Consider the following 13452-nt stretch of genomic DNA (forward strand, 5'->3'; position numbering starts at 1 on the left):
GGCTGTTTATCCAGTCATAGCACTGACGCCCTCTAGAGGCTAATATCAGAACATATTCTTCTTTCAAATTCATTATTTTAGACCCATGTCCCCGAAGTGGTGCAACACACTTCTGCTGTTTGTTTCTTTGTAAAATATATTGTAAAAATCAAATATTAGGCAATGTTCATCGAACCTATTATTATTACCCATAGAATTATTGTTTTTATTATTCTGATTATTATTAACAATTTTGTACAGATTACATATTTGTTTTTGTATATGTACATCTATCTTTACAATACATATAAGAAATGCTAACTATTCCATCTGAGTATGACCAATCGTTTTGTATTGGTTTTTTTTTTTTAAATAGGTCATGCAACATTAATGGTTGTCCCTTACATTCACGGTTGGACGTTTTCTGCTTGGCAGGTAAAGAGAAAGGGATTATGTTACTGTAGTATTTCTACACCACAGCTTTATAAAAAGATACAATTTTTACTTGCTCATTATTCCCATGATTCCCATTATTGACCGTGGCCAACTCCAAATGTTATCTAACCATTGTACAACATGTAAGCATATAATGAATACATTGCTGTGTTTAAAAAAACTAGATTTTTCTCCTTCGGTTATGTAAGTTTGCTTTTTTCTATACTGTTGAATGTCTAAGTGTTTAAGTGTAATTTCTCAGAAGTTCTTATATGTTAATACTGTGGGTTTGGCTTTTACTGCTGCTAAGGGATCACTCTGATGTGTAAAACGTTAGAAAATGTGATGCATAGAAAATATATATTTTTTAAAGATAGATGTAGAAATATATTTTGCTAAATGTCATGTGTTAATGTTTTCTCTCTCCACGTTTCTGTCATTGTCTAAAACGATTACTATGTAATATAACCTTGTAAATAAAATCTTAATCGTTTATAATAAAGTATGATGAAATGATTTTTTTCTTTCTATTACAATTCCTGGAAAGTCAGTAGAGTATTTTTAAATCTCCCATATCATAGTAGCAAAGCAACCTTTATATTGTGAAACTGCAAAATTGTTTTTATGTTTGTTTTCCCTTCAAACCTCATGGTCAAGCATACATTTAGAAAGTAAACGTTTGGAAAATTTATCAAATGATCCAGATCCATATCCAGAATTGTGATCCAGAATGAATAAAATCGACGCAACACTACAAAAACAAGGCATAATGTTAATTGCTGGCTTGTGTAATAACATCCATTTATTGTAAGAGTACTTTTAATAGACTTTGACAGATTGTCGGATCAGATGATTATAATCCTCAGGTTGCCTTTTTCCTGTCAGTGTTACAAAGGGTGGGGGTGACGTTAGGGACTCACCCTCTAAATAAACTTTGGAGTTCAGGACTGGGGGGAAAGAGACGGTGGAGAGCTGAAGTCATCAGTTATCGCTCGGAGAGGGTGTTGTGCCGTGAGCAGAGACCGAGAGGGACAGAAAGAGTTGCTCAAGCGTGAAACTTTGGGCTGTCTAGACTACCGTCAACAATATGTGTCTATAAAAAAAAAGGCGCGTTTCATTTGATATATTTTTGAAGGCGATTTTGTGTGAAGGTCCTGGTTCTAATAGTGTGAGATGCGGCTGAGACCCGGACCTCCTCCTACATACCGAATCCGATAAAGTTGCGCTCACGCACCTGGACACACCATCGCTCTCTCCTCCTGGGAATACAGAAGACAAGGACAAGTGGATAAGCCACATTTCCTGCGCTTCTTTCCACATTTCCAGGCTCGGTTCGTGGTGCGACGAAGAACTAATAATCGGCGTTTGCTATGAAATCTGTGCGACGGACGGAAGGCTTCGCTGTGTGGATACCGAGCTGTCTCGCTCTGTTTTAGCGGCTTCTATGAGGATTCCGTGCAGGATGTTGGCGAATTGGCCCAGGTGTTTTTGGGCCATTGTGAATTCGCCTGAGTTGCAGAGTCGCGGCTTCTGCCCGCTGTAGGAAGCGTTGCGTTGCTTTCTTTACGCTTTTCGACGCAACGCGTCGGTCGAGGACATTAACATTGGCAAGACAAGCATCGCTTCCCCTCCCTCGGTTACTATGCAAGTGCAACTAATCTCCATTGTATTGATCTTGCACTGGATGGAGCACGCAAACGGTCAGCATCACACCTCCAGGCACCGGCAGCACGAGCGTAAGTAGCGCGCGCTCTTTGGCTCTTTGGGGCGAGGCTTCGCGCGCGCACCTGTGCGCACTTATAGTCTTGCTGCCCGCGCATCAGAGGGTTCATGCACTGTGTTTCAGGGGGATGCATTTTCCCCCTGTCGTATTCCAAATAATAAAAATTGCTTAAAATTGTTTTTAATAATAAAAGACATAAAGATCCATAATTAGAGCGAACAGTAAGCGGCTTGAGTGAGACAGTCGGGTCAATGGATGTACATTTTTAACAGAGAAGACGCATGCATACAGACACAAATATTAGGTGTGCAATAAATTTGCAAAGAAAATAATATGTATTCATGTAATGGTTCACATTTGCGCAGAGATCAAGATTACAAAAAAGTACTCTTTTATTATTAATTTTATATCATTTAATATTTATTTTATTAAGCAATATTTTACCTCAAACAGCCAAACAAATAGCCACAGTTAATGGCAGTTAATCTTAATGTGCATGCAGTATGGATCAGGGCGCACCGCTCGGCTCGCTCTCTAGCGGTCAGTGCAAAATGGAAATCTGTAGGCCTGTGCACGCTGTAACAAACCTCTGAGCTACAAAGTGACTGAAGTGAGAGACCACTGTTAGAGGAACTGTGCTGACTGGAGACGAAATCGCTTTCTGTGGATGCATGATGTATAATCTCGAAACAGATTTTGGAATAAAGCAAACACTGGTATGAGTACAAGCAGATGAATAGGCAAAATAAACAAAAGTTATTTAAAACATAACAAAAATTAATTGGCAAGTACTAATTTAGTTTGTCTTTGGGATCTTTGCATTCCCCAAAAGTGTGCAGATGTGACTAGGGGGCAAACTGGATTTTATCATTAAGTCCTAGACATATGACAGAATCTGACAAGCTGCAAAGGTGAAATAAATGTGAAATTCTAACAAATTAAAATGATACATTTAGTGGAAATTGCAAGTATAGAAAATGTATATATTGATTTATAATGACCTATGTAACAGTCACACTGTGGTTATAGAATTTTCACTATTTCACTATTTACTTTGCATCTACAATTTGTGGTTTTTCTGCCCACAAGAAATATATTTAATCCAATGTCTGGAAGCTAGTTAGTTATATACACTGCACATTAATAATCGGCACATAATTTATTTTTCCATGGGAATTATGTTAAATTTAGATTTCAACTTATTACATTATATTTCTTTTAATCTCTGCTGCATGAAGGGCTGAAGAGGGAATGTGCATAAATGAATAATGAATCGAATGTTCTATATTGTTAAGCTAATGGAACCAAAGTGGAATGAAAGTTTAGTCCCACTAAAATAAATCATTACAATCTTCAAACAAAAACTCATTAACAAATTCAAAGCCGACTGATAGAGTTGCAATCCGATTGGTGAGGCAAAGAGATCACAATATGAATTTACAGTGAGTGACCCAGAGGACGCTTGAACTCGCACGCTTCCTGCCTCCTGCATGAGCAGACTAGTGTCTGTGTTATAGACGTGTTGTTGTTGTTGTTGTTGTTGTTGTTGTTGTTGTTGTTGTTGTTGTTGATGATTTGCATGGTAGTACTATGGTTTATAATTTCCTTCCAATGTTTACAGCCTGAAATAGATTTTTAGGTTTCTCTCATTAACAGTGGTACCATCTTTAGTATAACTCTACATGACTCAGTCCAGCTTGAATACATTGGTCAGTGAGTCATGTGGATTTAAACTAGATGCATTACCATCCTCATTCATTGTACGCTTCATGTTATACCAGCACACAGTCTCCATCTACTGCCCATTAATGAGCTTATGTGAATTAAATATGCCAAATGCAGGCAATATTCATCAGTGTAACACATTTATTTTGTTTGCTTCATTTTAACTAATCAGCTTTGTCTGTGTGTGGCCAGCTCATATAATTGTAAGGAAATGAACTGTGTTTCATGATTACTCAGAGCAGAAGTCTGTGGCCATGGTTTAGTGCTGTGCCTTAATTTTCGAGTCTGAAATGCTGTGATTTAATTACGTTTTAACAGTGCTGCTAATAAGTTTGTTGCAGGGGAAGCTTGTTTTGTGGTCTCCGGGTAGGGACCATAATAAAACAATTTGCGAGAGTTTACATATTAGAGCTACTCGTGCTTCACTTGAACAAGTAGGCCTAGAACTTGTGGCAGCACGAGGGCAGGCAAAATTCCTCTGAGTTAAGAGTTCTGTGAATCAGAAGGTCTTGGCAGGAACGCATGTGGGCAAATGGACAGCAGTTGTAGAGATTGCAGAGATATGTCAAACAGAATATCCATGATCTATTGCAATCTGTCAGCCAAGGATGAACTCAGGGAATCAGGAGAGGAAAAAAAGATGCTGTAGCACAGTTCAGTGGCACGGAATGCAAGAGCAGGGAGAGAACAGGTTGAGAACACCTCTTCACTTGCATGATATGGTGGGGATAAACCTTCTGTTTATCTCTGTGTATTTTCAGGAAGATGACTGAGTGCAGTTAGGAGGGAAAGGTTATGTAATTCAATTCAATCTCACAGTAGTTACTGAGAATGAAGGAGCTCATCGGTGCATTTTAAAAGTAAAAGTGGCAGTGGTTTATTCTATTTGTATCTCAAATGGAGTAATACATTTTAACCCCTCATAATTATTTTCATTTAACTTGATAACAAACCATTAACTGAACGAAAGATTATAAGCAAATCATTTCCCTCACAATCACTGGTTGTATTTAGGGTGCTTTTAATCACATCATCTTGTTCCTATTTCTGTGAAAAGCTCCAGAATATTATATATCTTGCTCCCCTTGAAGCCTGGGACAGAGCTCAAACACAGTTACTTGAGCCTTGCCCACAAACTCTCCTCATAGAACCTGTTGAAGGTCAATCTTTCCTACCATCTGAGCCTTTCACCTGCAAGAAACACATGGAACCAATTGACTTCAATCAGGAGTTCTTTCTCATGCAGCCAAGGAGCATCATGCATTTTTTAGACGCAGGAATTCAGTGAGGTATTTAATGTAAATCAGTCACTTTGGCACAAATCTGTAGCCTGCACTGTTAAACTGATGTAATCAGTGACCATATGCTCTATGCTTTATTCCTTAACTCACTGTTGTGCTGAATGCTTGACTGTTCGACATAAGTCTTTAAAGTGAAACAGTGAGGCCTCACATTGCACTGCTATAATCACTGGCTTTGTGAACAGAGGACTTGAAAGACAGTGTGCATTCTCTGCCAAAACTGCTTTATAGTGTCCACACAGCTTTCCTGACTCTGATTCTCACTTCTTACCAAATCTGTGCCTGCTCTGTTCCAGTTTACACCAATAGTGGAATAACACATTGAGATAACACAGTTGATGACAGAAGGATGTTTTGATTTTTGTGAACATGTTTATAAGGCACTGCTCCAGCCTGTTTTCTTGGTCTCATGAGTTCATGTCTCTATTTTTTTCTTCACAACATGGTTGTCCTGTTATTAAGGTTATAAATGCAGCTGCTACTGTGCTGACATTTGCGTGCAAACCCCAGAATGTAGTATCTCTGCTGATTAGTTTCCATGGCAGGAGAATGCACAAATCTGGGGGCTTCCTGTCATGTTTATTATTATGCTGCATTATAGTCATTGTCGCACCCTTAATTAACAGCTCTGCTGTTTCTTTCACTAAACCTGGAACTATTTAACTTTTACAAACATTCTTTGTGCTTCAAATTGTGGAGCGGTGCCAAAGTCTTGCTTGTGTTTTTTTTTTTTCTAGAAAGTTGTTAAAAAAAAAAAAAAAAACACAAAGATGTGTATGAGAATTATGAACACATAAGTTGTTACTCATATCCTGGAGCTGGTTTGGTTTAAATGTTGACTAAATAAATATTTTATCCAAACCAGAACAACCCCCCCCAACAACCCCCCCCCCCCCCCCCATCCACACACACACACACACACACACACACACACACACACACACACACACACACACACACACACACACACACATAATAAATTAATTAATTAATAAAGCTAAGAGGTCTAACTACTTTATAAGAAGGTATAAATGTGAGAAAAATGTGAGAATGCTTTAAAAGAATAGTAAAACAAATTCAGCTGTGCAGCACTAAAACCTTTTTTTTTTTTTTGTGGCTCGAAAGATACTAGGAATGTGCAAGACCATGAAACATATGCACATCGCATATGTATCCAGGAAAGTGCAAGACTGTAAATCATCTGAACTGTGTACATAAAACAGAATTCCTTAATTTTTTAAAAAGCTGTTCAAATGCAAATAAGAAGTGCACTATTATTGATTTCTATATTAGGCTCAGTCAGTAAAATGGAAGAACTGTTCTTGCAGTAAAATATTTGCTAAAGCTTACTTAAAGCTTTTTCTTTTGCCTTGTGAATTTAGGGGGTCCAGGATGCATGGGCGGATGTCTGACCTGCTCAGCTTCAAATGGGTGCCTGACATGCATGCCCAGACTCTTCATTCACCTGGAGAGGGATGGTATGAGGCAGATCGGCGTGTGTCTGGCTTCCTGTCCTAAGGGTTTCTTTGGCACTCGCTCGCCTGAAAAAAATGACTGCTCCAGTAAGAACACTCACTAAAACCCGTCTATAAACAGTTTTTAAGATGGACCTCTAGTAGTTTAATAAGCACTATGATGATTAACATGCCTGTGATGTGTCTTTCAGAATGTGGCTCTGAGTGCGACACCTGCTTTGACAAGAATTTCTGCACACGCTGCAGAGCAGGATCATATCTTCACAAGGGCAAATGCCAAGAGAGCTGCCCAGATGACCTAGTGCCAAGTGACATCAAGAGGGAATGTGTTGCACGTGAGTACCTTACTCTTGTTATAAAGATTTTTCACAGTTAAGTGGTCTATGAGGAAATTAAAGCTACATATTATAACAGATGCATTAGCAGTTCTAAAACTAGATATCTACCTTGTGCGTAACTCTTGGAAATCATATACAATGCAGTTTAGGTGCCTTTCATGGTTGGTTAACAATAGGAATCCGTTACAAATTATTCAAATTCTTCTAAGAAATTACAATTTCTTGAATTGTTACATATCTGTGCTACTTACATACAGATTACTCTCTAATAGCCATGCAAATCTGTTGCATCTAGAAAGAAAAAGATTGTCAGACATATATTTAGATATTAGATATTAAGCAAGAAAGAACCAACCACAGACAAAGTAGTTTCAAAATACTTGACCAAGCACTAAACAAAAGAAACATTATACAAGACTGCAAGGTTTGAAATATGAATTCAGTGTATGCTACTTAAAAATGATTATATAATCTGATGAGCAGTTCGTTTAATTCATCTTAATAAAATAGATGTGAGAGAGCTAGTTCCAAAATTAGAAGATAAGACAAATTATTCATAAAACAGAAATAGTGTTGGTTTAGACAAAGTTCACACATTACACTATAAGCTGTTTTTCCTGCAAATGAATTGAAATAAAATAAAAATAAATTGGTGTAATTCACTCTTAACTTTACCCTCAAAATGTTTTAAATGTTGACATCGCCTGTACAAGCTCTCGCAGTCTTGCACATGGGCTGACAATTTGTTATGCAATTTGAGTAAGTGATATTAAAAGCATAGATCTTATAAACATATGAGTGAAACTGTAAGGCATAACCACACCTCTGACCCTCTAACCCTCAACTTTTAAAAATGTGTAGAAATGGATCCATGCTGATTGCTCTCATTTGCATGTGTGATATGTTGATTACAGGAATTAGGCTGAATTTGTTGTTGTTCATCTCTTGTTTGCTTGTGTGTCTTTTTTTTAATATGTTGATGGAGAACAACATTTTTACCATTTGGAGATATTTGGCTGGTCCACATCAGCAAACTGTTACCAAAATCTAGATTTAAAAACGAGATAGCGTACTTTGCATGAAGTCAGGTGTTTGGGTTAGATTTAGGTGTGGAAATTGACTTATGTCTAAAAATCCCTCACATGAAAAATCCTTCACATGTGCATGTATGTGTGTGATGGTCTTGCAGCATGCCCAGTGAACTGTGAGTCCTGCCTGAACAGTGACACCTGTACAAGGTGTATGTCAGGTCATTATCTACTGTATGGTCAGTGTCACAGTATCTGCCCTGAGGAGTTTGAGCCCAACGAACAGGCAATGGAGTGTATTCCTAAAGGTGAGTGCTACCTGACACATCCAGTATAACCCTGAACAAATCGTGCAAGTATGTGTTTCACAGTATGAAATGGGGAAAATTGCTGCTGATTTGTCCTCACTGCCTTGTCTCCTGTTTCAGTGCACTGTGAGGTGGGAGAGTGGAGCGAATGGGGTCCGTGCTTGCGGATAGGGAAAAGCTGCTTTGGAGAAGAAAGCCGCACACAGAAAATTTTGCAGACCCCCAGTCCACAGGGCAACCCCTGCCCTTCCACCTTAGAGAAAAGAGAGTGCTTTGTTAAGAAAAGGAGATGTGGTAAGTTTCAGCTGATGTGTGGATGTGACACAGTGAAATTTAAAACCATAAAACAGTTTTTAGGGTTGTAGTTTTAAAAGTAGATTTTTGGCACACAAACAAACAATATTTATTATGAATAGTAGTCATTTTTAAATAATAAACAGATTATTTTGTTTGAACATCATTTTTCCCCCTAATTAGAACTTTTTTATGCGACATAGACATCTATACATAGACATCGACACATAGACATTTGGTTTTTTACATTTTTAAGTTTTCAATTGATTTATGTAAAGACCATTTTCAGACCCACATTGGTGCCTATTGAATTACAAAATGATCCCGATGGTCTAAACTATTGATTTTATCAGTATCAGCTTGTAACCTTTAGTAAACCTGTAAAATTAGGGAGCAAAAATTCATTCTAACCGGAGCAAAGTAAACAAACATGGCAGAACTGGCTAGGTTGTTAAAGCATTTTTATATAATTACGCTCTAAGTGTTCGTTTGGTTGGACTGCCATGTTTAAGGGGTAGAATTGAGCTTTGTGATAGATAGCAGACCGAATTTGTGACCACATCCCTCATTAACTCCCTGTACATCAACTTTCCCAGACCGTGTGTTGGTTTACAATCCTCTTTTGCCTTTTATATACTTATAAATAATGTCATATGTAAAAACAGAGCTAATGTCAAATCCTAGGCTTAGAATTTGACACAAAAAGAGTGTGCAGATGAACAACAACACTTTGTAACCCCTCTGTGCATTTCTCTCACTAAAGAGAGAAACAAACACATACGCAAACACATCATGCCTGGAGGGGCTTCTGTGGCACATTAGCTCGTAGCATTGAGTCGGCATGATGTTGATCCACTGGGGCTGCCAACAAGGGTGCGTGTTACACACTACAGGGTCGGTTATTGACCTAGTCTCTGACTGTGATTACCCAGCTGTCCCTACTCCTCGAACATCAACTGAGCACTAATTATCTGCCAGGACTCTGTCCCATCCATGTTTATATTTTGCGTAGCCCAGCGGGGTCAGTGGTCCGACCCCCGCCAGCCCTGAGTAATCCCAAGCAACCCTCTGACACTGATACATCCTCCCCCTCACCCCTCATACACACACGGCTTTATTTTTCCTCCTGCCAAGTCTTTCCTCCTGCTTTCCACTAACTTGTCATTTGTTTTTCCCCTGCATCCTGACCTTTATCATATGCAGCCTGTTCTAATCCTGAATCCTATGCCCTGTTCATTCCCTTTCACCTCCTCTATTTTATTTATTTATCTACCCATATTCTTTAATATGGTATAAACTAGCACTGACTTGATTTACTATTCATTCACTGGATATAAATTTCCTGGTCTGCAAACAGCACTTCATCTGAGGATTAATGTACCCTCGAAACCACTATCCCTTTATTTGTCCCTGCTAGGACAGTCACAACAAGATTTTGAAGCCAAAGGCATTCCTCCTATGGGACAAAACAGAGCCTTTAATCCCTGCCTGGCTCCTGCCAAAAGCCCCCTGGATGACAGCATGCCTGTCCACATCCTCATTAATGTAATTCTGGCACTTTGTCCTCCACATCATATCTGGTTTGAACTATTCTCTGAAACACAGTCCTGAGCACTACTCAGGACCTCACCAATCATGAACTGCACTTGAGGCCAGAATTGTATTTGTAACCTTCTGTAATTTCGGACCACTCTGCAGCTATGCCTTATGACAATTACATCTGGTTTCTTGTGTATTTTTTAACTTTCTCTTCCTTTCTTAACCTTTTTCAATCACTCTTTCGGAAAATGTGAATAATCAGTGCCAGATGATGCCTATGTTGAAATATTGATGTTGAGCTGAGAAACATAAGCAACTCCAAGCCAAGCTTTGGCAGCCAACTTGCTTTTAAGGGTTGCAACATGTTTTTGTGGACTGTGAGGTTCAGGCACGGGCTAGTTTGTTGATAATACATGCGTGATGAATAGATCCATTTTCACATGGTCATTTTTGTACAGATCCAACTTTAAATGGACTCCCCCACCAATCCCTCATCCAGATCATCTAACAAGGCCTTCCATCTGCTCCAGCAATAGTGACCAGATGCTGAAGAATGTGTTATATTCTTGAAGAAACTGCCTGTATAACGATATCCCATTTGGAATCAAAGCAACGCTTGACAGTTTATAGAACTGGTAGACAGACTTCTAGCTTTGAAATAGACCCAATAAACATATCCATAATGATCCGAACAGCACCCTGATGGTGTTATGGCTTGGTTTGTAGGAAATGCAGAGATTATGACTAATCCACTGATCTCTAAATCGTTATGACAAAGAAAACAATGTGTACAGAGGGGACTTCCTGTGTATAAAGAGCCGGGAGAGAGGGAGGGGGTGTCAGTGTGAGTGAGTGATGGGCATGGAATTACTGTGTGTGTGTGTGTGTGTGTGTGTGTGTGTGTGTGTGTGTGTGTGTGTGTGTGTGTGTGTGTGTGTGTGTGTGTGTGTGAGACGACTGATCAGTCGCAACTGAAACGAGACAGCTCTCTCATAACAATCCCAACTGACTCAAGTCTGTGGGAGGCATGGTGGGGTCTGCCTACTCAACAAGAGCGTGAGAGATAGAGAAGCAGTTGTGGCTCCTCACGGCTGACACGCTTACCCTTCATTATTTGTGCACATTTTTTAAACAGCCATAGCTGGTAGGGCTCCATATCGGTCTGGCCGGACCCCAGGAATGTTCAGGTCAGTGTGGGCTGCAGTGGGCAGTCTGCCCTGATCCCCCCAGCAGCAAAGAGAGCAGTGCTGATTAATCGAGTCCGAGTAGAGGGATGCAAACGGAGGGAGGCAGCTGGGTGTCCACCTAAGCACTTTTCCAATCCTCCACACAACAGAGCTCAGCCTTGCTCCACTCAGCCACTGATAAGCCTTCACCAGGATTGAAATTGGCTCTTTGGGAGTGTTGAGCAACACCAGATAAAGTAACATCAACAGAATTTTATTTTAAGGTCCTTGATTTTCAGACAAATACAAATCACAAAACGGAAGACTTGCCAAGTGTGCTTTTTAGTAGACACAAAATCTTTTTTTTGAGAGCTTATTAAACAACAATATATTTTCTGGTCTGCACTAATCATCAATCTCAGAGATTTTATGTGCCATATTTAATAATTAGCTAATACTGTAGGCATATAGGTGTCTACAGTACTAATAATTTACAGCCTATTATTCAGTTGATATTCAGTAAGTGTTGTGAATTATTCATTAACTTAGGTAAAATTAATAATAGAATAAATTATGTTATACTGAACTTTAAATGGTTAAATATATTTGATTGTTTAGTAAAGAATAGGTTGCAGAATAGAGTTCCTTGTGCTTCCTCAAGACATAGAGATTTTATTTGGAGCTGAAAGAGACTGCTTAAACTAATTTTATTAATGCTTGTTATTTTAGGTAAGGGAAACAAAGGCTCACGTAAAGAGGAGAAGAAGAATCGCAACAACCGAAAAGAGAAGACAAACAGTGAGGGCCGGCGAGAGCGGAAGAGAGAGCGAGAGCGGGAGAGAGAGCTGGGAACCCGGGAGGACGACAACAGGAACAAAACAGAACAGCTTCTCAAAAGGACCCAGAGCAGAGCCACTATAATGGAATAGTGAGGTTCTGCACAGCGATCCTCTCAAATAACCCTCCGCTGGTTGTTCTACCCCTCTGCCCTATAACCCCCCACTTTCAGGGGTGCTGCTGCTACCTGTATAATTTAAATGTATACTGTATATGCACAAAAGGAACAAGGCACTGATAAGATTAAGTGACATGAACAGTGAAACTAACCCTTATCCCTTCTGGCTAAATGCCCTCAAAGGGCATCTATTGCTCATGCGACAGCTTTCTCATGCAGAGGAGCCTGGCACCGAGTTGGAACGATATTGAACTCACTGTAGTGAAGTGGGATTTTTATGAAACAGCAGGCTGATGATGTGGACTCAGACACTGGCCTGGTACAGCATCACTTTGTGGTTTGAATGTAGATTTGTTTGACATTATGTAGAGTTGCTATTGTATAAACGTCTATCTTTTTTTTGTATTTTTTGGCTGAGTAACTTAAAAAGCGAGCGTGCTTGCTGGTGTCATGGACACTGCCTGTTGATAAAGCTATGACTGTATGACTATGATGGACTAGTAAAAACCCACCAGACAAGAGGACAGGCCGTTGGAGGTCCTGGAAAAAGAGGTAATGTTCTCTCTGCAGTTGTTTTTTTTCATCAGTCTTGTTCAGTGTACTCAAAACAAGGGACAAATTTGCCTGTCTCTAGTAGCAGAATCTAAGCTTTAAATTAAGCCATCACACCACAAACCAAAAGCACCTGTATGTTCATTAAATAATGATGTTTCTAAAGAAAATTTCTATTTTTTTGTGTTTTTTTGGCATGATGTAAGCAATATACATTTTCATAGGCAAATATCTAATTTACTAATTACTATAACTCCTATAACTGGATGCTACAAACCCCTAATGCTCTATAATGATTTCCTAGGCAGTATTCAAAACGGAACATACAGTATCCCCACCAGTACATGTTTTGGGGAGTAGCAAAAAAGAAAGCTTAACCTCTGTTTAATATAATCATACTTGGAGGGAATGCCAGACCTTCACATTACTCGGGAGTATCATAAATCAGCGAAGGGGTCTAGATTGTAGCTACATTCCAAAGTGTTCTTAACACAAGGGCGTTTACAAAACGACTCACATTTAGAGCTCAGCAAAAAATAAGTGAAATGTGGAAAATAGGATATGGATTAATAAAATGAGGAAAAGTAAAGAGGAAATGAATTCAAACGTTAGAAAAACAATTGTCCATCATAAA

The 13452-nt window shown here is 39.1% G+C and overlaps 1 protein-coding gene across 1 annotated transcript; it reads left to right on the forward strand.

Annotated features, from left to right (window-relative positions):
* The first annotated feature begins 1297 nt into the window (after nt 1–1297).
* rspo3 (R-spondin 3) lies at nt 1298–12988 on the forward strand. The gene is made up of 6 exons (XM_083545341.1): nt 1298–2150; nt 6546–6725; nt 6830–6973; nt 8166–8312; nt 8433–8606; nt 12041–12988. Exons 1-6 carry the CDS (start codon nt 2057–2059, stop codon nt 12238–12240), a joined length of 939 nt encoding a protein of 312 aa, XP_083401467.1. The 5' UTR covers nt 1298–2056; the 3' UTR covers nt 12241–12988.
* Nucleotides 12989–13452: the final 464 nt, after the last annotated feature.

This window comes from Silurus aristotelis, assembly GCF_946808225.1.
Source record: "Silurus aristotelis genome assembly, chromosome: 1".
Lineage (NCBI taxonomy): Eukaryota > Metazoa > Chordata > Actinopteri > Siluriformes > Siluridae > Silurus > Silurus aristotelis.